This window comes from Lutra lutra, chromosome 6 (assembly GCF_902655055.1).
Source record: "Lutra lutra chromosome 6, mLutLut1.2, whole genome shotgun sequence".
Taxonomy (NCBI): Eukaryota; Metazoa; Chordata; class Mammalia; order Carnivora; family Mustelidae; genus Lutra; species Lutra lutra.
In genome coordinates this window covers 14,316,821-14,338,580 of record NC_062283.1, presented here as the reverse complement: position 1 = coordinate 14,338,580, position 21,760 = coordinate 14,316,821, and the positions used below count along the sequence as shown (strand labels likewise).

The following is a 21,760-nucleotide window of genomic DNA, read 5'->3' as shown; positions in this document are numbered from 1 at the left end:
GAACTCCTTTCCGTCTGCCTCTGCTGCGTACTCACGGCTTCTCTCCATTCCAGGCTGCCATTCGAAAGGAGCTCAATGAATTTAAAAGCACTGAAATGGAAGTTCATGAATTGAGTAGACATTTAACAAGGTTAGTGTATTGAGGGGTCCTTTATCCGCTTTTCCAGCTCATGCTGTAATACTTGCTTCCGGACTGAAACTCTCCCATCTGCCGCTGGGTCGCAAGATGGGGGGCAGGTGTGGTGGGGGGAGGTAAAAGGTCAGCATGAAGTTCCCCTGCGGTTCTGAAGCTTGGAGATGGAGCATGACAGCCCAGGTTAAGTGGAAATTTCGGAAAAGTCTAGTTTTTAAATTATCCAAACAAAAGACCTGATTCAAGATCTTAAGTGCTAGGGCCACCAATAATGCCAGAGTGGGTCTTTATGGAAACTGGAGCTGAGAAGAAAAGACCACTGACAGTTTATAGCCAAACCTGGGCAAAAATGACAAATCCATATGGCATTTCCAAGGTGGGTTCGCTCCTGTGATTCCATGTCCCCGTCCACCTTTGGGGAAACTGAAGCACAGAGAGATTCAAGGGGCTAATAAAAGGTCACGTGGCTAGCTAGTGACAGTGACAGAGTCATCAACTCCATTCTTATGACTCATACCAAACAGTGCCCAGGTGACCATTTTAGAGAAACAGGACATACCAGCTCTGTAGTGCGTGGACTTGGGGACACAGGTTGGCCACTCCACCCGGCTGCGGGCCAGCAGGGCCATCCAGTGGGACCCCCAGGAGCTGTGGAGTAAACCATTCAGAATCAAAGGTGAACCCCATGGGCCCCAAGGGCTGGAGGATTGCTGCAGGCATGTGCCTTTGGGTGGAGGTTTAACCAGATTCAACCCAGCACTTGTGAGCAATGGGGCATCTGAGGGTGGAAAGCTCAGACCCGGGAATCTGGCTCCTTTAGTAGCCCCTCAGTCTTGATCTAATTATTTGTTTTCCCAGGTTTCACCGACCTTAACAGTCAAATTCCTCCTGAGTGCTATGCTGTCTTCAAAACATAAATTTATAAGAACCATAAGTGCTGGTATTTATTCACTTCCCCATTATGATGTAAATCTTCTGAACTGCCTTTTTTTAAAAAAGAAGAAGAAAAATAAAAGGAAACGTGATGAGGATTCTCTTTGCGAAAACGCGATGGTCACCGCTTGGCGGTCAGAGCCACTGGCGCGACCGCAGATACTGAGGGCCCCGGCGGGGCAGACGGAAGATGGCCTCTCCAGCCAGGCCCGGCAGACCAGCCTCCTTGAGGCTCGTTTAGGCCCCAGTGAACCTTGTCCCCTGGAGTGTGTGTCACCTGGGTCCAAAGAAAGCCAAGGCAGTGGGTTTGGCCTGGAACGGACTGTGCAAAGCAAACGGTCAGGTGGGCCTTCTAGACTTGGCCGGATACACAGGCTCTAGGCGTGGCGTCCGGCTCGGGGGCCACTGCGGGGGAGCACTAGCCTCGGTGGCCCCCGTCCCTTCTCTCTCTTCAGCCATCATCCAGACAGTGAACAAAAGGGAAGATGCTTTTCTGGGGGAGTCTGTGGTTGACCGTCGGTCCCCAGAGTGTGTGTGCCCCAGGTGTGGAAGGCCGCCACGGAGCGCCTAGCCTGTCCCCGCAGACTAAGCTGAGCTGCCTTCCAGGGAGCCCTGGTTTAGAAGGGGAAAGCAGTCGTCTGCTCAGTTCAAGTGAACTCACCCATCGGTGTCAAAAAGGCCCAATGTCGTGGGTGATCTGACGCACACGGCCACCGCTGTGGTGCTCCTATGGTACTCGTGCGTCGGAGGGCAAGGACCCTGTTGAGGACAGAAAGGCTGGGGTACGAGACTGCTGGGCTGGTGTTCCTCATTTTCTCTGTGCACCCTGGGGCCGGGGACTACGTGGCCTGGACGTGGATGAAGAGCCTCCGAGTCTAGGACCCGTGCATGCCAGCCAGAGCCCCGGCTTGCAGGACTGACGTCCGGCCACAGATGGATGGGTCCTCCAGAACCATTCGATGGCCTTCTAGTCTCCTTTCTTTGCACTGACGAGTTTCTGCAGAAGAGCTTCAGGGTTTGGCATATGGCAGAATCGTGCAAACACCAGCCACGCCTGCCCACGCTGTACCTTCCCGCTCCTCTCTGGAGAGACCCCTTCCTCTCCCTCATGGTGCTGGTAAGGCTGATTGGAGGTGTAGCTCTCACTGTCCCATGCACTTGGGACCACAGAAGGCAGTGCTCTTTTGACAGAGGGACACCGAAGATAGGATGTGCAGTGAGAGGAAGGACAGCCCCCAAATCCCAACAACTATCTTAACGAGGCCCGTTGCAGCTTCTTCTGTTTTCCTTCCTAACAGACCTCGTAGGGCCCTCGACCCCACAGCTCTGCCTGGCCTTCTGGAGTGGTCTCCCAGTTACCGCGATTTCTCCAGGTAATGGCTCGCTCCCCTCCACATGTGCCCAAGAGTTAGTTGCCAGATTGGCCTTCACAAAAAAGGAGTTACCCAGTTCCCACCCCAAAACATGTGGCAAGCGCTACTCTGGGGACCCACACCCCTCCGGGAGGCCATTCATTTCGCTTCCGGCAGGCGTTCACGGCTCCAACAGCTGGCATGAAGCCAGGAGCTGGGCCTATTTTGGGGAGAGCTCAGGGCAGGTCTTGAGGCGGTGCCCACTGTCCACTTTCCTCGTAGCAGCTGGAGTGAGCACGCCACTGCCCCGCCCCAGGAGGGGCACCATCACTAGATCCTTTTCTCTTTGAATGTTGAGTCTGAATAGTTAACTGCCGTGGGAAGGTATCGTTCAGGGAAAACACGGTCGGGATTTTAGTGTGGCTGTAAACTCAGCCTTCCCGAAAGGCTTACTGACGTTTGAATGTGCAAATGGTATGACGAAAGATGTCGGGCTCTTTCGTTTGACTTCTTGACGGCAGGCATTGTTCCAGGCAGAAGTGCCTGCCTTGCCAGGATTCGAGTCCGAGCTTCCTGTAACTCCCCGCTGGCCTCGTGCAGCTCCCAGGGCCCTGGTGTGCTGGTCAGGCCTTCGCCGGGCCCAGGAGCGAGTCCTAAGGGAACTCCTTGCCTGGACTCCTCCTTCGAAGGCCAGCGGCTTCTCTGCTGGCTTCCGTTCTTGGGCCTCTGAGGCCCAAGGAACGTGACGCCCAAATCGATTCCCCTGCGGCCAGCCAGCAGCCCAGGTATCCTGCCCAAAGTGCCCTCCTGTTGCAGTCCACATTGAGCACGGAAGACAGGGAACACAATTTCCACTTCCATTCCTGCAGAGCACCCTCTTTGAGAAGTCAGTTGCGGGAATTAGGGGTGAAACTTCACACCCCTGAGATCTCGCCCGCCACCATCAAGTGGGCTACTTGAAGCCCAGTTTAGGGGGCTCGGCCACCTCAGTGGGCCACAGGATGGGGCATCTGCTGTCTCTTTCCTGCCGTGAAATCTTGAGGTCTTTACAGAAATCTATCCAAATTTCTCTTCTGCCGTAGCGTTAGGACAACTGGAAGATATTCCAAAAAAATAAGGTGAGATAGGCTAGATGGTTTAAAATGCATCCCTTTTCTAAAAAAGCTGCAGTTCTCATGGTCTTGTGCATATACATCCCCAATGGAGCCTTTTGTCATTTGGATTAGCGTGAGAGGAAACGTGAAATTTCCCAAATCTAAAGGTTTCCCTCTCAAAATCAGACATTGCCCCTACCCACCCCCACCATCTGTAACGGAAGGGACTGCCATCGGCCTACTTGCTCTTTCAAAATTGCTGATCTTTTCCTCTCCAAAGGCCCTCAAAGCCCTGTAAAACTTTTAAAACTTTAGCCTTTATGTCAAATTAGAGAAACCAAACAATGTGATGGTAGATGTGATAAAAACCGGAGTTTATTTTTCTCCCGCTTATGAACGTGTATTTATATTTGCGGAATGAATATCGTGGTGTGTGCTTCAATGAATGGGATGTCAGGCTCTCCCTGTGCACGGCGGTGGGTGGAGGTCACCTTAAATGACTTTTTCTCCCCATCCGTCTGTCAATCCCCAAACTAGTTGCTTTTTCCAGTTGCTTCCCGGGTGTCTGTACATAGTTTGTCTTTGTATAGGAGCGCTCTCCTGTGTTCGAATTTAACAGATGATGGCTGTATGAGGAAGACCATGTAAACAGAATACAAACTAAACTGGATCTCTGTGGCCTAGGTTTTGTACATACAGAAACTGCATGGTATTTAAATTATTGTTTGTCTCTGATGATGTATGCAGTTTCTTTAAAAACAAATCCAAAAAAAAAAAAGTCTAAAAAAAAAACCATTTCCTTGACTCCTGTGTGTTTTATCCACCATTGAAGATAGTTTGGCTGAGGAGAGGGTTTGGGAGGAAGGCAGGTCAGTCCATCAGCAAACAGTAAGAGTTATGGAGACAGAAAACTACCTCCTGTATCAGCTGGTACCCGGTGGCGGGGGGGGGGGGGGGGGAGGCGGGAGGTGGGGGGGAGGCTGACCGCACAGAAATTTGAGTTCTTCGACTGAAAGATACAGCGCCCAACTGTCTGTCCTTGAATAATCAGGAATAAGGAATATAAATTAACTTGTTAAATCCCTCAGAGTCATCTCTGCAATGTCCGATATCAGCTCTGTATAGCAGCAAGGGAGTGTCACTGCCCCAAAGCAAAAGCCCCAAACTACTTGGGTTTTGAGTACTTACTTACCTCTAGCTCCAGGAGAAGTCTTGAGTATTTGCCCTGTAAAGCTCAGAGCTTTATCACTTAACTTTCCAGTCCTCATTTGTCTTTTCAAAGGTTCTGGGGGGAGCGAAAGGGCCTTCAGTGCTTGCTGGCTGCATTTTAGGTGGGTGGAGTTACTGGACATCGAGGGTTAGGGCCGGCAGCAGAAGAGGAGCCTACTGCCGTCCGGCCGCCACACACCACTCCTAGGAATCGCGCTGGAGGTCTTAAAGCACAGATGTCAACCCAGGAAGTTTGGGTGGGCCTGAGATTTCTGCATGTCTAGCTAGCTCTCAGGACATCTGATGCTGCTGGCCCAGGAATCCTGCTGCTGAGTAGCAAGAGCGTGAAAGAACGAAGGGAACGGCTTTTCCCTCGCCTGGGAGTCTCCAGGCTCAGAAGAGCAGAGTGGCCGCGTGCACTGCGTATTTCTCTGGAAGCAGAGGCCGCAAAGCCCCCATGGGGGTTGTTGGCCTTCAGCAGCACGGCGTCAGGGGGTGCACGCTCTCCCCTGTGCCGGCAGAGGGGCCCTGTAGCAAGTCTCAACAGCAGAGACAGCCAGCAGTGACAGGTTTTCAGGGTTCAGGCTGAGAGCTTTGCCCCCCATTCTGCCCACCCCCAGAGCTGACTTGAATACATGTCATTGGCAGAACAGGACTACAGTTACCCAAGGGAGTGAGAAACCTCTAAAAAAAAAAAAGCTTTGGTAGCACCCTAACATGCTCTGCCCTGCAAGAGCGAAGGAAACTGACCATCCTGAGGGAGCCCTCTCTAAAGTAAACAAAGGTTGTGGCTACACATTCCCCATAGGTAGAGGCTGCCACTGTGTCCTTCCATTAGATCTGGTTTGTCATCCTAGGACAAGTGGTGGCTGTGTCACAACACACAACTGAGCAATGTGGCCAAGTCACTCACTCACTCTGGGCCTCAACTTTCTCATCTGGCAAATGGGAACACTGATGTCCTGTGCTATCGACTAGCACAGCAGCTTTCTACAACTTGGGCTTATCTGAATTTTAAGACAATAAGCCCTTAGGAAAGAGTAAGCTTGAAACAAGTCCTGCCAGGGCAGTCTCTTGGAGAACAGTTTGGATTCCTCTCCTTCAGACCACCTGCAAGTCTGACACACATGCCTGCCCCCACTCCTTGCCTTAGGTTGGCCTCTTGGAGGTCTTGCTGGTGGTGCGACCTGCCCCCTCTCCCATGTGCCTTTGGGGGACTCATCCCGAAGCTGGTATCAATCAGACTGCCCTATGCTGTCCTGCCTCCCCTTTGTCCATGCAAACCACCTAGGGGATGGGGGGAGGCCTGCTGTCTTTACAACACCAAATTTGGGGGTGCATCCGTGATGTGCTTACACCTGATCACATTGAAAGGACAGGTCTGGCACCAGAAACACTCCCTAGCTGGCTCCCTATAGGTCCTTAGCACTCCGCTGGCCTCAGATGAACCACATATCTATACAGCTCAGATCTACCCTGAGCTCCTGGCCTGGGTTTCCAAATGTCACAAAGCAGTAGTGTAGCATAGATGTTAGGAACATAAGGTGCTGCCCCATAGCAGGACACCCTGGGACCTCCTGCCCCACCAGGTCACACCCTGTAGGGAGCCCCTGAGGAACCCAGGGCTTCACCCGCCTTGACTAGGCCACCCTCTCCCCATGCAAAGCATTCTGGGACCCTTCAGCCCACATCCCACTGCAGCCCCAGCTACTCACCAGGGTACCCTCTACATGGAGCACTCCAGCACCCTCTGGTCTGTGCCCACCTTGGCTCCAGCTGCCCCATCAGGGTACCCTCTGCATGGAACACCAAGGGACATCCCAGCCCATGCCCACTTCAGCTCAGGCCGTCCCACCACAGCAACTCAAGCACTGTCCTGGGACCGCCCCCCCCCCCCCCCGCCCTAGTCCATGCTAACCACAGCTCTAGCCAGCCAAAGTCACGAGGCACACACAGTCTACACAGGGGATGACCATACACAAAACTATTCCTTCAAATTTAGAAGTAGCTGCTCCCCCTAATTCATATAAACAAACACAAAGTCAAGCAAAATGAGAAGACAGAGGCATATGCTCCAAACAAAAGAACAAGATAAAACCTCAGAAAAAGAAAAGGAAATGAAGATAATCAATGTACCTGATAAAAAGTTTGAAGTAATGGTCATTAAGATGCTCACAGGCCTAGGAAGAAGAGTGAATAAATTAAGTGAGACTTTCAACAAGGAGAAAGAAAACATGAAAAAGAACCAGAGTTGAAGAACACAATAACGGAAATGAAAAATACACTAGAGGGAGTCAACAGTAGACTAAAGGATGCAGAACAGATCCACAATCAGGAAAACAGGGTAATAAAGAGCACACAAACTCAACAGCAAAAATAAAATAGAATTTTAAAAATGAGGATAGGTTAAAGGATCTCTTGGACAACATGTCCAGCAAACAAACATTGGCCTTACAGGGCTGCAGAAGGAGAGAAGAGAGAGAGGCAGAAAACTTGAAGGAGTGATAGCTGAAAACTTCCCTAACTGGAGAAGGAAATGGACCTCCAGATTCAGGAACCAGAGAGGATTCCAAAACACAAGCAGGTCAACACCACACATGATAATTAAAAGGTCAAAGATTAAAGTTAAATTTAAGAGAAGAGAGAAGTAACAAGTTACACACAAAGGAAACTCTGAAAGACTATTTGCTGATTTTTTTCAGCAGAAAGAAACTCTGCATGCCAGCAGTGAGTGGCATGACATATTCAAACTGCTAAAAGAAAAAAAATTACAACCAAGAATACTCTACACAGCAAGATTATGATTTAGAATTGAAGGAGAGAGAGTTTCTCACACACACACACACACACACAAAAAGTTGGAGGAGTTCATCATTACTAAATCAGCCTTATGAGAAATCTTAAAGGAACCTCTCAAGTGGAAAAGAAAAGGCCATAATTAAAAGAAAAATATGAAAGGAAAAAATTTCATGGGTAAAAGCAAACATACAGTAAAGGTAGTAAAGCAATCACTTATAAAACTAGTATGAAGAAAAAGAACTAGTATGAAGGTTAAACAAAAATATTAAGAGCAATTAACTAAAAAATTTTAGGGTAATCACAAAATTTTAAAAAATGTAAAATATACAAACAAAATGAGGGATTAAAAATACAGCTCTTTTAGAATATATTCAAACTTAAGTGACCACCAACTGACATATATTTAGGATGAAGTAGGACTATATGTTAACTATATGTGAGGTTTATATGAACCTCATGGAATCAAACACCAAACACCTAAAATAGATACACAAAAAATAAATCCAAAGAAAGCTAAGCAAAACAATAAGAAGGCCATCAATCACAAGAGAGCAAGAGAATAAGCAGGGAGAACTATGAAAACATCCAGAAGACAACAAAATGGCAATAAATACATACCTATCAAGAATTACTTTAAATGTAAATGGTCTACATACTCCAGTCAAGACACAGACTGGCTGAACAGATGGAAAATTGCCAATCTGTGTGCTGCCTACAAGAGACAACAGATCTAAAGACACACACAGACTGAAAGCAAAGGGATGGAAAAAGACATTCCACACACATGGAAGAGGGCGGTGGGGAGGAAGTCAGGCAATACTTCCATCAGACAAAATAGACTTTAAAATAAAGGCTGTAATGAGACAAGGGCATTATATAAAAATAAAAGGATCAATCCAGAAAGTGGTGATATAATAATTGTGAACATCTATGTACCCAACACAGGAACACCTAAATACATAAAGCAAGTATTAACAAACATAAAGAAATGGACAGTAATGCGATAATAGTAGAAGACTTTAACACCTCACTGACATCAATGGATAGATCACCCAGATAGAAATCAATAAGGGAAGGGTGTCTTTGAACAACACATGAGACCAGATGGACTTCCTATGGAGATCATTCCATCGAAAAACAACAGAATACACATTTTTTTAAAGAGCACATGGAACATTCTCTAGGATGGATCACATATAGACCACAAAACAAGTTCCAATAAATTTAAGAAGACTGAAATCATATCATGCCTCTTTTCTGACCACAACAGTATGAAACTAGAAATCAATTACAAAAACAAAAAACCAGAATCTGGGAAAAATCACAAACATTGAGGCTAAACAACATAGTACTAAATAACCAATGGGTCAATGAAGAAATGAAAGAGGAAATAAAATACATGGAGACAAATGAAAATGAAACAACAGTTCTAGACCTCTGGGATACAGTGAAAGCAGGTCTAAGAGGGAAATTCATAGCAATATAGGCTTACCTCAAGAAACAAAGATATTTAACTATACACCTAAAGGAACGAGAAAAAGAACAAAACTAAGAAGGAAGGAAGGTATGAAATAAGATCAGAGCAGAAATAAAGACTAAAATAAATAGGAAGATCAAGGAGATCAAGAGCTGGTTCTTTGGAAAGATAAAATTGATAAATCTTTAGCCAGACTCATCAAGAAGAAGAGAGAGGACCCATATAAATCAGAAATGAAAAGAGAACTACACAAATACAAAGGATTATAAGAAACTACTACAAAACATGGTATTCCAACAAACTAGGCAAACTAGAAGAAATGGATAAATTCCTAGAATTATACAACCTTCCAAAACCAAATCAGGAAGAAATAGGAAATCTTAATAGAATAATTACTAGTAACAAAATTAAACTGTAATAAAAAACCTCCAAACAAACAAAAGTCCGGGACCAGATGGATTCACAAGTGAATTCTACAAAACATTTAAAGAATATTTATTCTCTATTCCAAAAAACAGAAAAGGAAGGAAGGGCACATGGGTGACTCAGTCAGTTGAGTATCTGACTCTTGATCTCAGGGTCGTGAGTTCAGCCCCTTGTTGGGCTCCACGTTGGGCATGGAGCCTACTTAAAAATGGAGAGGGGGGAAAAAAAGCAGAAGAGGAAGGAAAGCTTCCATATACATTCTACGAGGCCAGCATCACCCTGGTACCAAAACAAAAGACACTGTTTAAAAAACAAAACTATAGGCCAATTTCCCTGATAAACATAGATGTAAAAATCTAAAATAAAAATATTAACAAACCACACTCCACAATACATGGAAAAATCATTCCCGTGATCAAGAGGGATTTATTCTGGGGATATGAACATGGTTCAATATCTGTAACTCAATCAACACAATACACCACATTAACACCAGAGAGGATAAAAATGATACAATCATCTCAACTGATGCACAAAAAGCATCTGACAAAATTCAACATCCATTCATGATAAAAACTCTCAACAAAGTGCATTTAGAGAGAACATACTTCAATACAATAAAGGACATATATGACAAACCCACAGCTAACATCATACACAATGGTGAGAAACAGAGAGCTTTTCCTCTAAGATCGGGAACAAGGATGCCCACTTTCACCACTTTTATTCAACACAGTACTAGAAGTCCAAGCCACAGCAATCAGATAAGAAATAACAGGTATCCAAATTAGTAAGGAAGAAATAAAACCGTCACCATTTGCAGATTATATACTATACACAGAAAATCCTAAAGACTCTACTAAAAATTATTAAAAATAAATGAATTCAGTAAAATTATAGGATACAAAATTAATATACAGAAATTTGTTGCCTTTCTATACACTAATAATAAAGCGGCAGAAATTTTAAAAAGCTATTCCACTGGGGCACCTGGGTGGCTCAGTTAAGTGTCCAACTTTTGATTTCTGCTCAGGTCATGATTTCAGGGTCATGGGATTGAGCACTGCATCAGCCTCCATGCTCAATATGAAGTCTGCTCCAGATGCTCTCTCTCTCCCTCTGCCCCTCTGCTCCTGCTCACTCATGTTCTCTCTCTAAAATAAGTAAAAAGAAATTCCATTTACAATTTTACAAAAAAGAATAAAGTACCTATAAATAAAGTTAACCAAAGAGATGTACTCTGAAAACTATGAAACACTGATGAAAGAAATTAAAAATGACACAAATAAATGGGAAGACATACCATGCTCATGAATTAAAACGATAGTTCAAATGTCCATACTACCCAAAACAATATATACCAAAACAATCCCTACCAAAATGCCAGTACTATTTTTCCAGAACTAGAGAAAATAATCCTAAAACTTAACTGCAAAAGATCCCGAAGAGCCAAAGCAATCTTGAGAAAGAACAACAGGAGGTATCACAATCCCAGATTTTAATATATACTCCAAAGCTGTAATTAATTCAAAACAGTATGGTATTGCCACAAAAACATATCTAGATCGATGGAAGAGAATAGAGAAGCCAGAAATAAACTCATGCTTATAATGGTCAATTAACCCATAAGAATATACAGATAGTCTCTTCAATAAATGGTTAAATGGTGGTGGGAAAAGTTGACAGCTACATGCAAAAGAATGAAACTGGATCACTTTCTTATACATCCTACACGATAATAAACTCAAAATGGATTAAAGACCTAAATGTAAGTCGTGGAACCATAAAACTCCTAGAAGAAAACACAGGCAGTTATCTCTGACATCAGCCTAGCAACATTTTCATAGCTAAGTCTTCTCAGGCAAGGGACTGCACCAAAATAGAAAGTTTGGTGTGCAAAGAAACATCAACAAAAGAAAGCAACCTACTGAATGGGAGAAGATATGAGCAAATGATAAATCCAATAAGGGGTTGATATCCAAAATATATAAAGAACTTACATAACACCCCCTCCCCCCAAAAAAAAAATCTTAGAAAAAAATAAGCAGAGAGAGGTGCCTGGGTGGCTTGTCAGTTAAGCCTCCAACTCTTAATTTCGGCTCAGGTCATGATCTTAGGGCCCTGAAATAGAGCCCTGTGTCAGGCTCCGCGCTCAGTATGGAGTCTGCTTGAGATTCTCTCTATCCCTCTCCCCCTCACCCTGCTTGGTCTCTAATAAATAAATATTTTAAAAAATTAAGATGGCTGTCGTCTTTGGGAAAATGTCTATTCAGATCAATGTCCAAGGGACACATGAGAAAATGCTCAACAGCATCAATCACGAGGAAACAAAAATCAAACCACAATGAGGTATCACCTCACACTTGTCAGAATGGCTAGTATCAAAAACACAAGAAATAAGCCTTGGTGGAAAATGTGGAAAAAATGGAACCCTAACGTAGTGAGGAACTAGTGTTTCCATTTTCTTCGGGTAGATACCCAGCAGTGGAATTACCAGATCATGCAGTAGTTCCTTTTTATTTTTTAAGAAGCCTCCATACTGTTTTCCACAGTGCCTGCACCATTTTACATTCCCACCAACACTACGTGAGGGTTCCACAGGGAATGTTCTCGGTGGCATTGTAATGGTGCTGTGTGGGGACAGTTGGGGCGCTACCCTTGTGGTGAGCACAGCAAAACACACAGACCTATCCAGTCACTGTGCTGCATAGGTGAAACTAATGCAACATTGCATGTTGACTATACCTCAATAAAAAAGAAAGAAGAAAACAGCAACATGGTACGGAGCCCAGGAGCTTGGGGGGTCGAATTCTGCACTACCTGTTCCTAGCTGTGTCAGGCAAGTGACTTACACTGTGCTGAGCAAGTTACACTGTGCCTTGGCTTTCACATCTGTAAAATGGGAATAAAGGCACCTATTTTAGTAAAAGGTAAAAGATTTATGCGATCTGAAGAGAAACCAGAGTATAAGGAGCCTATTTTATAGGGCTCTTAGGAGGATGAAGTAAAACATGGATGAGGTGCTTAGAACACTGCCTGTCATACAGTCAGCTCTCACCAAATGCTTTAGCGAGCATGCTTGACGCGTGTCTCCCAAGCTCCACAAATTCAGTTTGTCCCAGACTTTTGCTTTCATATTTTCAAGCCCTGCCCCTCTGGCTCCAAACCTGCTCCTCCCCTTCCTTCCTTTTCCAGTGAAGTGTCATCATCCAGAAGTCACTTTCTCTTTTCCACTTCCCGCTGATCATAAACACCTGCTAATGAGTTCTAGACGCTCTTCCACTGCCCTTTAATTAAGGTCCTCACCTCTCGCTGGGATGATCAGAGCCACGCTCTCCTTGCCGTGACCTCTCCCGGTCTGCAGTCCTCTATCCAGATACAGACCTGCTCGCACCCCTCTCCTGCCTGACGTCTGCCAGCCCCCCTGCCTTACGTGAGACCCCAATCTCCCCCACCTTACCGTCCTGCTGGGATGCCCCAGAACAGACTCCAGAGCGGGCCCCTGTGGCATATGTGGCCCTGGAGCCCAGCAGACTGGCTGGTGATGGGGCCATGCTGAGGTGATCACCTCAGGGACAACAAAGGGGCTTCGGGAACTGTGCGCCCAAGCTTCCTTGACTGGAGTCCCTGGAGGCCTCACTTAGGGAACCCTGGATTCTAGTGAGGACAGAGCAGTCACACAAAAACAAAACAGTCTAAACAGAGAGTTGTACCTGACATGTGGCCAGCGTCTCACAGAGACCGTGTGGGCACTTTGTTCCCACTGATGCCACCACACGCGGCTCCCGGACACGCTGACTACATACCGGTGCTGTGCTACACCATTTTCATGGAGGATTTTATTCATTCCTTACGACATTCCTGGTGGTTTCCAAACCGGGTCTGGCTCTAAAGCCTCGCTCTTAACCTCACTGCTAGGTCAACACCCGTGCTGCCTCCCGCCGCTCTCTCGGACTCTCAGCTGCCATCCACTTCTCCCAGTGACCTGTCTTAAGTGATCATGTCATCCCCGAACATGGGAAGACCACAGATCAGGAAAGACATCCAGGTCTCTCCAAGCCCGTGTGCGGCTCCCACCAGGGGCACCCTCACCCACCAACCACGAGCCAGTCGGGCCGTTTTTATGACTTCCTGCAAGGGAACTCACGTTGAGCTGACACGGCACGGGTCCCACGTGGGGCTGTGGCGAGGGCAGGAAGAGAAGAGCTTAAAGCCCGAGAGGAAGAACACACCTGACACTGAATCAGTCGTGGGCACGCGATCTGTCCCTATTATTTGGTAAAAGAGGGGAGGGGTCTGCTCACTATGTGCCATTAATTTTTTTTAAATGTTCCTTATTTCAGCATAAAAGGCCATGATCACATTTCCATGTGGCAACACCCCAGAGGAAGGCAAAGAGCCTTTTTAGAAGTGAATTAATGCATTTGTTTGCAGAAAAGACAGGAAGAATAAACCATGAAAGCACAGTTTAACGGATTCTCTTCTAGCTTGGACAAACCAGTTACAACACAGGTGTAGGAGCTGGAATCCCACGGGCCGGCCTCTCCCCGCCTCTGCAGCAGATCAGGACCATGCCTCGCCATCTCCAAGGCTCTGTCTCCTGAGTGGTGACATCACTGCCGTTGTTCTTTTACTAAAAAAAGAAAAACAGCAACAACAGACAGACTGGAAGGGAGGGAGGAAGATTCAGTCTGTTCCTTAATTACCAACCTGGAGTGGGATGGCTGTCATGGACACCTCGTTCATGGGGGGTTTCGAGGGCCTCGGGAGGCTGTGTCTATGAAGCCTGTGATTTCACAGCCCCCCCTCCCAGAAGAGGGCGAATTTCTTCAGCTAAGCAGATAAAAAGCCTATCACATGTTGGCAAAGCCTATTATCTCAGAAAGTGCCCCCCATGAATAGAAGCCGGGTAAGGAGTCTTTATCCCAGCATCCCAGCGGGCAGTGCGTGTGCAGAAGCTGGGGCTTTTGCCTTCGGCCCTGAGCCTCACAGGATAAGCCCCAGTCAGGGCCAGCTCTACAAGGCCCTGTGGTTAAAACAGCAAAACCATCACCAGCCAGAAAGCTGGCTTTGTTCACATTCTGTGCTGCCTTATTGCGGGGCAGGGGGACCGTTTTCCAAGTTACCATTAAAATACTTATGGTCATCCCCAGCAGCCCCCAGGCTCACCCCACCGCAGAACACCCACCCACCGGGGCCCAAAGGCCTGTTGCTGCCAGTTAACGCTTCAGGGTTTTCAATTCAGTCTCACTGACTTGGTTCTGTCAGCCCCAAAATAGGCAAGATAAACCCCTACGCTGGCCTCCCTTCTTCCTAGAAAAGCACGTACAGCCCCACACTCGTGTGGAGGCTGACAGCTCCTTCTGAGGAAGGCAACTTGGGGCTGTCGCTGTGCGCCACATACCCTCCTGCCCCACTGACATGCACACAGACCTCTTCTGTTCAAAACCCCAGTTACGGGGGCACCTGGCTGCACAGTGGGTAGAGCATGTGACCCCTGATCTCAGGGTCTGAGTTTAAGCTCCACATTGGGTGTAGAAATGACTTAAATAAAACTTTTTTTAAAAAGGGGATGGGGGGAGCATTTGAAAGTACATAAGGTACTGGTTACCTTTAGTCTTCCTGAACCAGGAAACGTACCTGTGTGTAATGTGTTTACTCGGACAAACCTATTTCAATTATATCAAAATTGAAAATCTAGGAACAGACCACAATAAGGAAATGTGGGCATTTTTCAGGCCATCTAGCAGCAGGTCAGAAAAATGGAGCCCCATGGGGCCAAGCAGAGAGAGGTTCCTATTTCAGGCCTCTGCCCATCAACTACCCCACCCCCCAGTCCTCAGGCTGGGAGGTAACCACGACTCTTGATAGTTTCAGTTCATTGTAAAGACATGGTTCTGCCCTCCAGGAACCAGCTAGCTCTGCATGAGTGAAAACAGTACAGGTGCAGAACTTAAGTCATTCAAGTGGGAAAGAGGGGTAAGGACAGAGAGATGGCTTTGGGTTTGGACGGTTGGAGAGAGAAATTTGAAGCAAAACAGAAAAGGTCTTTGATTTGGACAGAAAAGGTGTGGACCGTTCGGCTGTGGTTGCAAATATTTCGCTGTAGGCCCCTGTCAACAGGAGAGAGCAGACGCTGAGGGCTGGCCACTGGTCCATTTGAACGGCTGGGGGCAAGTAGCCAGAGAGCAGCATTTGGGTTTCAGCATTAAACCAATGAGGGGAGTCGAGATGTTGCCGGAGCCTGGAGCCACCTCCCAGGCCCCAGCTCTGAGCTCCTAAGCCGGTGCAGGGAAGAAGGCACGTTTCTCAAAGCCCATTAGAAAGCAGTTTGGGTTTCACCCCTTCCTCTGAACAAAGTCACATGAGCAGAACATTGATGGGGACAGGGGCACTCAGTCCAACCCCTTCCGGTTACAGCAGAAGCAGCCGCGCTCTGTTGCCCTCGGCACACCCAGGTGGGCAACCCTGAAGGAAGGCCCAGATGGTGCACCCCTGCCTCCTGCTAAGCTTCAGCCTGCAGCCCCTCACTGCTCACATCAGTACTGGTCACTGCTGTCGGGCTGACCTTTGTGTCCTCACACCATCACCCTGAGACCCATCCCCCCCAACACCAGCTGCCATTAGTTCTACACCCGGCACCGTACTGGACACTTTCAGCTCCCATCCCCATTTTACAGACAAGGAGACTGAGGCTTGAAAGAACAGGATCATGCAGCTAGGGAGTGGCAGAGCCTAGCTGAGAACCCCAGGCTTCTAGCTCTCAACCCAGTTCCCTTGCCCCTACATTGACCAGCAAATGCCACAAAGCGTTCTCAGAAAGATGCTTAGGACACCGATTTAAACCTGTGGCTAAGCTGCTGAACTGCATCTACTCTAGTAGCATCAGCACTGCATTCAGCAGCCTTCACATAACAGGAAACCCAAACAGTGGCCAAAACAACTGCTTGTTTCTATAAAGGAAGTCTGGAGCTAAGCAAGGAAAAGCCTGTGACATCATCAAATGTGCCGCAACTCCGTTTTTCAGCCCCACCATCCTCATCATGGTTTCCATCCTTGTGGTTGCCTCATGTTCCAAAATGGCTGCTGGAGTTCCCAGCATTCTGTATGTGTTCCAGACATGAAGTTAAGAAGAAAGTTTACCTACCCACTGAGCAAATTCTCTTTAAATAAACACCTTTCCTGGAAGGCCCACCTAATGCCTTTGCATTTCTTTGGCAGTCAGGGTTAAGCCCTGTACTAGGTGACATCTATGTTCCCTAAATCCTTGCTACTCAAACTGAGGTCCCCAAGGACCAGAAGCATTGGCAGCACTGGGGGGCACATAAGAAATTCAAGAACCTCAGCCCGTTACCACAGAACTAAACCAGAATCTGCATTTTAACAAAGGCACCAGGGGATTCCTTTGCACATTAAAGTTTAAGAAGCCTCGTTCAAAAGGCATAGTTTCAAGAACATGTAATGGGTCTATAATCTCCTAAAAGCCTCATCTCAGGAAGCAGCCTCCTCTAAGACATCTTTAAGGAGACTGAGAATTACAATGCCACCTCCCCGAGAAGAACGTACAGTTAAACTGTTATCACCGGTGACACAATAACATGTAATGTTTACGGAGACCTCAATCTGCGCCCGGCATGGATCTCCTGCACCTAATCCTACCAGTTCTGTAAGGTGGTTACTGCCGCCCGCATCCTTCCCATGTTACAGATGAGGACAGAGTGCCACCCTACCCAACCACAAAGCATCAACAGGGGGACAGATGGACAATGTTTTATCCAAATGAAGGGACCTGAAGCATGGGAGAACGGACGGGGCAGGGTTAGAGGATGAGGCAGTAGCTTGGGGAAGTACACTCCAGCCAGGAGGCTGCTCGGTTCTCTGCGGCGACCTCGTATAGCCCCTGGAGCGCTGGACCCCTCACCTCCCTGACCTGCGTGCTGGGGACGGGAGTGTGGAACCAGACGGCTCGCTAGCTCTCATCCGGCTCCCACATTCCTCAGGGCTAGATGTGCCTGCCCTGTGACCTTGAAATCAGTTGGCCCTAGCGGTCACATGCCCCCACTAACGTTATATACTTCACCCAACGGCTGCCACGTCTGGCCGTGGCCCAGCTCTGTCTAGAGACCCAGGCTGCAGGACACCCCGGGGGGACCAGACACCCGCCCAAGCAGTCAGAGGCAAATAAACACTGCTGTTAGCCGCTCCTCACCCGGCCCTCCCACTTGCCTCAGGTCAGGGGAAGGAGCTGGGTGAAGCCGATTTTCTGCAGAGTTCCAGAATAAATTAGACTTGATAATGTTCACAAACACCTAGCCGAAGAAGACAGGGCTTGCCAAAGCTCCCAGTGGGTTATTCCCACTCTGCCCACCCCATCTGAAAGGACTGGCTGTTCCACCCTTCAACTGGTTGACAGAAGCCAGAAATGAGGGGTGACGGACAAGCCACTCAGACTTCATCCAAGGCAGGAGCCGCCTGGTGCCCCTCCTGGCACCTTTGCAGGGTACGTATCCAGCTAAGACTTGCTAAATGGAGTGGAAAGCTTTTCAGAGTGGCCTCTTAGTTCAGAGCGGACCCCGTAACAACGTCCCTCCTCACCAGCCCAACATGGCCACGTGAGCCCTCCCTTCCCACGGCTAACGATGACCGGACAGCGCCAGAGCCCAGCGGGACCACAGCCTCTTTCTCACAGTCTGACAAACTGGAACCAAGAAATGGTCTCCAGAGGCTGCATCCACGACAAGGCAGCCCAGGGTCTTACAGTAAGGCATCTTCTGCCAGAGCAATCTGGACAGCAGAGAGAGAGAACACAGCAGACACACGGCATAGGTTAAAGTGAGGTGTCTAAGAGCCAGGCTCTTTAGTCCCGTCCCAGATCTGGCCAGCCCTGAGCCTGCTGGGTCTTGAGCCCCACCCTGTACCCTAGAATAAAGGTCTTCTCTAAGCAAGCTAGCTCCAGATGATTCCATTACATGCCAGCACAGAAGTCTTAACGCTGAGGTGGGCATTCATGTACTCCAACTCACATCCATGGCGAGACCGAGCCAGCTGGGATGTGCTTTGGCTTCTGAGGGAAAGGAAAAGAGAGTGAGACACGATCTCTACCCTCAAGGAGATCACGGCCCTCAACCAAAGTATTAAATGTGGTGAAAAGAACACAGAGTACCAGGAAGGAAACAAGCCTGAGGCAACAGGAAAGAGGCAGAGAGCCAGGAGAGCTTCCTGGAGGAGGGGCTGCTTGAGCTGAACTTCAGAGACAGAGCCCTGCAGCAGGGAGAGGAATTCCTGGCAAAGATGAGCACAAGTCCACAGAAGGGCAGGCTGGCATGGTTTGGGGGAGAAAACATGCACGAGGAGCGAGCTGTACTAGATAAGCTGGGGGTCAGGGAAAAGGAACAAGACACGGGCCTCAAGAGGCTTGCAGTTTAGAGGGAAACCACATGGAAAGTTTAGTACAAGTCCAAGACTAGCTCTAACAAGGGCCTTCCAAACAACTACCACAGAATGAGTGGTGTCTGCAACGGGACCCAGGGGCTGAGGGGCAGGAGAACATCCTTTCAGCTTCCCAGTCCGGGCAGAGCAGAGTTAGGCCCTGCAGTGCTGTGCGATTCGAACAGGCAGTGCCTGACTGCGTCCTCGTGAACGATGCTATCGAAAATACTCAATACAGAACTCCAGATTTCTTAAGCCACTTTCTCATCTGCGAGCATACAGCAGGGTAGGGCATGTAACAGAATCACCACCGTCTGACGGTAGGGAAGCAAATGCAAACCGAGCGAGCCCCCCGGGGTCACAGAACTAGTGAGTGGGGCAAAAGCTCAGGCCCTCCTCCCACTAAGGGAACAAGAACCCCACGTGTCAGAGTAATCCTAACCCGGCTCCGAAGCTCACGGGCCAACCCACGTTACCTCGTCCTCTGTGGGGCAGCTCAGGGGAGCGGAGAGGTACTCTATGAGACCAAGAGAACACAATACAGACGTGTTTAATTTAGTATTTGTCTCCCCACATGATTACAAGCTCGAAGAGGGCAGCCGCCATAGGACTTGCTCAGCAACTGAGCTCAGTAGCTGGTCTGTAATTAGGAGTGTTCAGACTGATTTCACGACTCAATAAGAATGACTAACAGAGCGAAGGAACCCAACCGAAAGGAAGGGGAGACATGGGAGGCGGGGGACAGAGGCTGGCCTGGCAGCGAGCACAGCCTTCTCACAGGTGGAAGCGAACTGTCCCAAGCGCTCCTCCTCCTCGCCGCCTCCCTCACAAACCTCCAGGGCATTAGTGCAGAGGGCAGGCGGAGGTGGGAGAAGAGAGACGCCCGAACTACAAAGGGCAGGCGGCTCTTGCTAACTGTAGGGACGGGACGGGCAGAGGCTGGTGTGTGTGCGGTCCCCAGTGAGTGTGTGCACAAGTTCTTGGTCAACAACACAGTCGTGCCTACGGTGCAGGTGTGATCTTGAGGTCTGAACACTAAGCACCCACTGTGATATTGTTTGGAGTTCTGCTCAGTCAAGACAAGTTTCTGGAAGGATTTTTCCAATACTCTTCTTGGATTACTTTCTCCAGCTTCCCCCTGTGGTGGCCCTACAGGAAAACCAGCTCCCAGGAGTGAGGTGAGGAACTGTCACCTCGCCTGGCAACTAACTGTCCACTTACTTTTTAACCCTATGACGCAAGGCTGAAAGAAACCGAAGAAGTCAGGGAGGAACCACTGAGGAAAGCAGTAAAAAGGATGGTGCCCCCACCCCACCCTGTGGTCCTCCAGGAAAATTCCTAGCTTCCTCCTGTTCTCATCACCCCTCTTCCTTCACCCTCTCCGCCCTCCCAAACTGGCGTCAATGCTAGGTAAGCAACAGCTGACCTAGAGAGGTGTGGCCCGTGCCAAGAACCACAAGCAGTTTCATTTGGCACAGAGTCTAAAGGAGAAACAGCTCTTTGTTTCATCCACCAGAGAGAACGCCACCAGCTCCTGCTACAAAAATTCCCACAGTCCCTCTCTCGTCAAGGCAGAGAGAAGTGTCCTCTGGCCCTCCCAAACCCAGAACATCCAGTTGAAGACAAGAGCTGCTGATCCTGTGTGACCACAGGCAGATGCAAACCGCGGAGCCAGGCGCGCAGCCCACCCCTCCCAAAGGCTGCCCCTGGCTGCAGAAGTCGGGACCCGTGTCCTGCCTGAAATCTCACAGCACCAGCAGAGGCGGTCACTCTGAGCAAGAGACTCGTCCAGGCATATCTGCTCTATTTTTACCCTCCTCACCCTCACTCCTCACCCTCCTGAGTCTTCCCTCTTAGGGAGAAAAAAAATAAATCCCCACAGTGAGGAAGTGATGACTACACAACAGGGAACAGGTCAGAGCCAAGGGAGGATTCTTAATTCAATACGGGGCGGGACTACGCCTCACACTCACAGCGGGAGAGGATGGAGGCCCTCAAGGTTCTTCCTCCACATCATGTGATTTGAGGCTGGCCCCATGATTTTCAAGCAAACTTTCCATTATCAAAAAAAAAAAAGCACTTGATTCTAATGAACCCTGACCCACTTGCTGAAGTAACCTCAGACACACCCCCACAAGCCTATGTGCACGCAATCCGTCCATTCCATCTGTTACGAGGCAGAAGCCACACACACCTGGGTTCCCAGTAGCTCCTAGCAGAGCAGATATGGAGCTTTTCCATCGTGTTTATGAACACACTGTAAAAAATGAATGAATAAATGAATGAGCTAAAAAAAAAAAAAAGACAACACTGTGGATGGGAAGGACTAAAACTGAATTTAATAATGTTAAATCCCAAATCTTCCAATGGAGAGGGAAAGACCACAGATTAGCCTCAACAGTTTCCGCTGTAACAAAAACCCTGGGCTTTAACATCGAAGAGAAATTCTGCAGCATCCTGCTAGCAAAATGTTTTGAATCATGGGACTATGACGGTATTTTCATCAGGTGTTGTGCTTCTCAAAGGCAGTGGGCAGAAACATTTTCAAAATACTGAGGCTCTCAGCAAAATAAAATTCTGATATCAAAATGAAATCAGATCCTCACCTATCCTGTCACTGTCCTCCCAGGGTGCCTTCAAAAACCCTCTGCTGAGATGGAGCTGTTTGGTTGTCTAAGAAAGAGAACTCTCGAAAGAGAACTCTCAACGGTATCAGACTGACTCACTTTAAAAGAAAATCCCCAAACCTCCCCACCCCAGTCCTTCGCCATACAGGTCCTGACCAACCTGGGTTTGGCAGACTATTTCTGTTCCCATCCCTTCACAGGATGGTAAAAAGTCATCCCTTCAGCTCCTCTGGACCCTCCCCAAAGTTGTGAAGAGGTATGTCAGCCCACTAGGGTTCCTC

At 48.1% G+C, this 21,760-nt stretch overlaps 1 protein-coding gene across 9 annotated transcripts in view; it reads left to right on the top strand.

Annotated features, from left to right (window-relative positions):
- Window positions 1-3,523, top strand: part of PHACTR1 (phosphatase and actin regulator 1) — a 587,665-nt gene extending 584,142 nt beyond the window's left edge. For all 9 annotated transcript variants that reach the window (XM_047733072.1, XM_047733073.1, XM_047733070.1 and 6 more), the window contains 2 exons: window positions 54-130; window positions 992-3,523. In XM_047733072.1, the coding sequence (XP_047589028.1) occupies window positions 54-130; window positions 992-1,007 (93 nt within the window). In that variant the 3' untranslated portion in view covers window positions 1,008-3,523. The remainder of the gene's footprint in view (window positions 1-53; window positions 131-991) is intronic.
- Window positions 3,524-21,760: the final 18,237 nt, after the last annotated feature.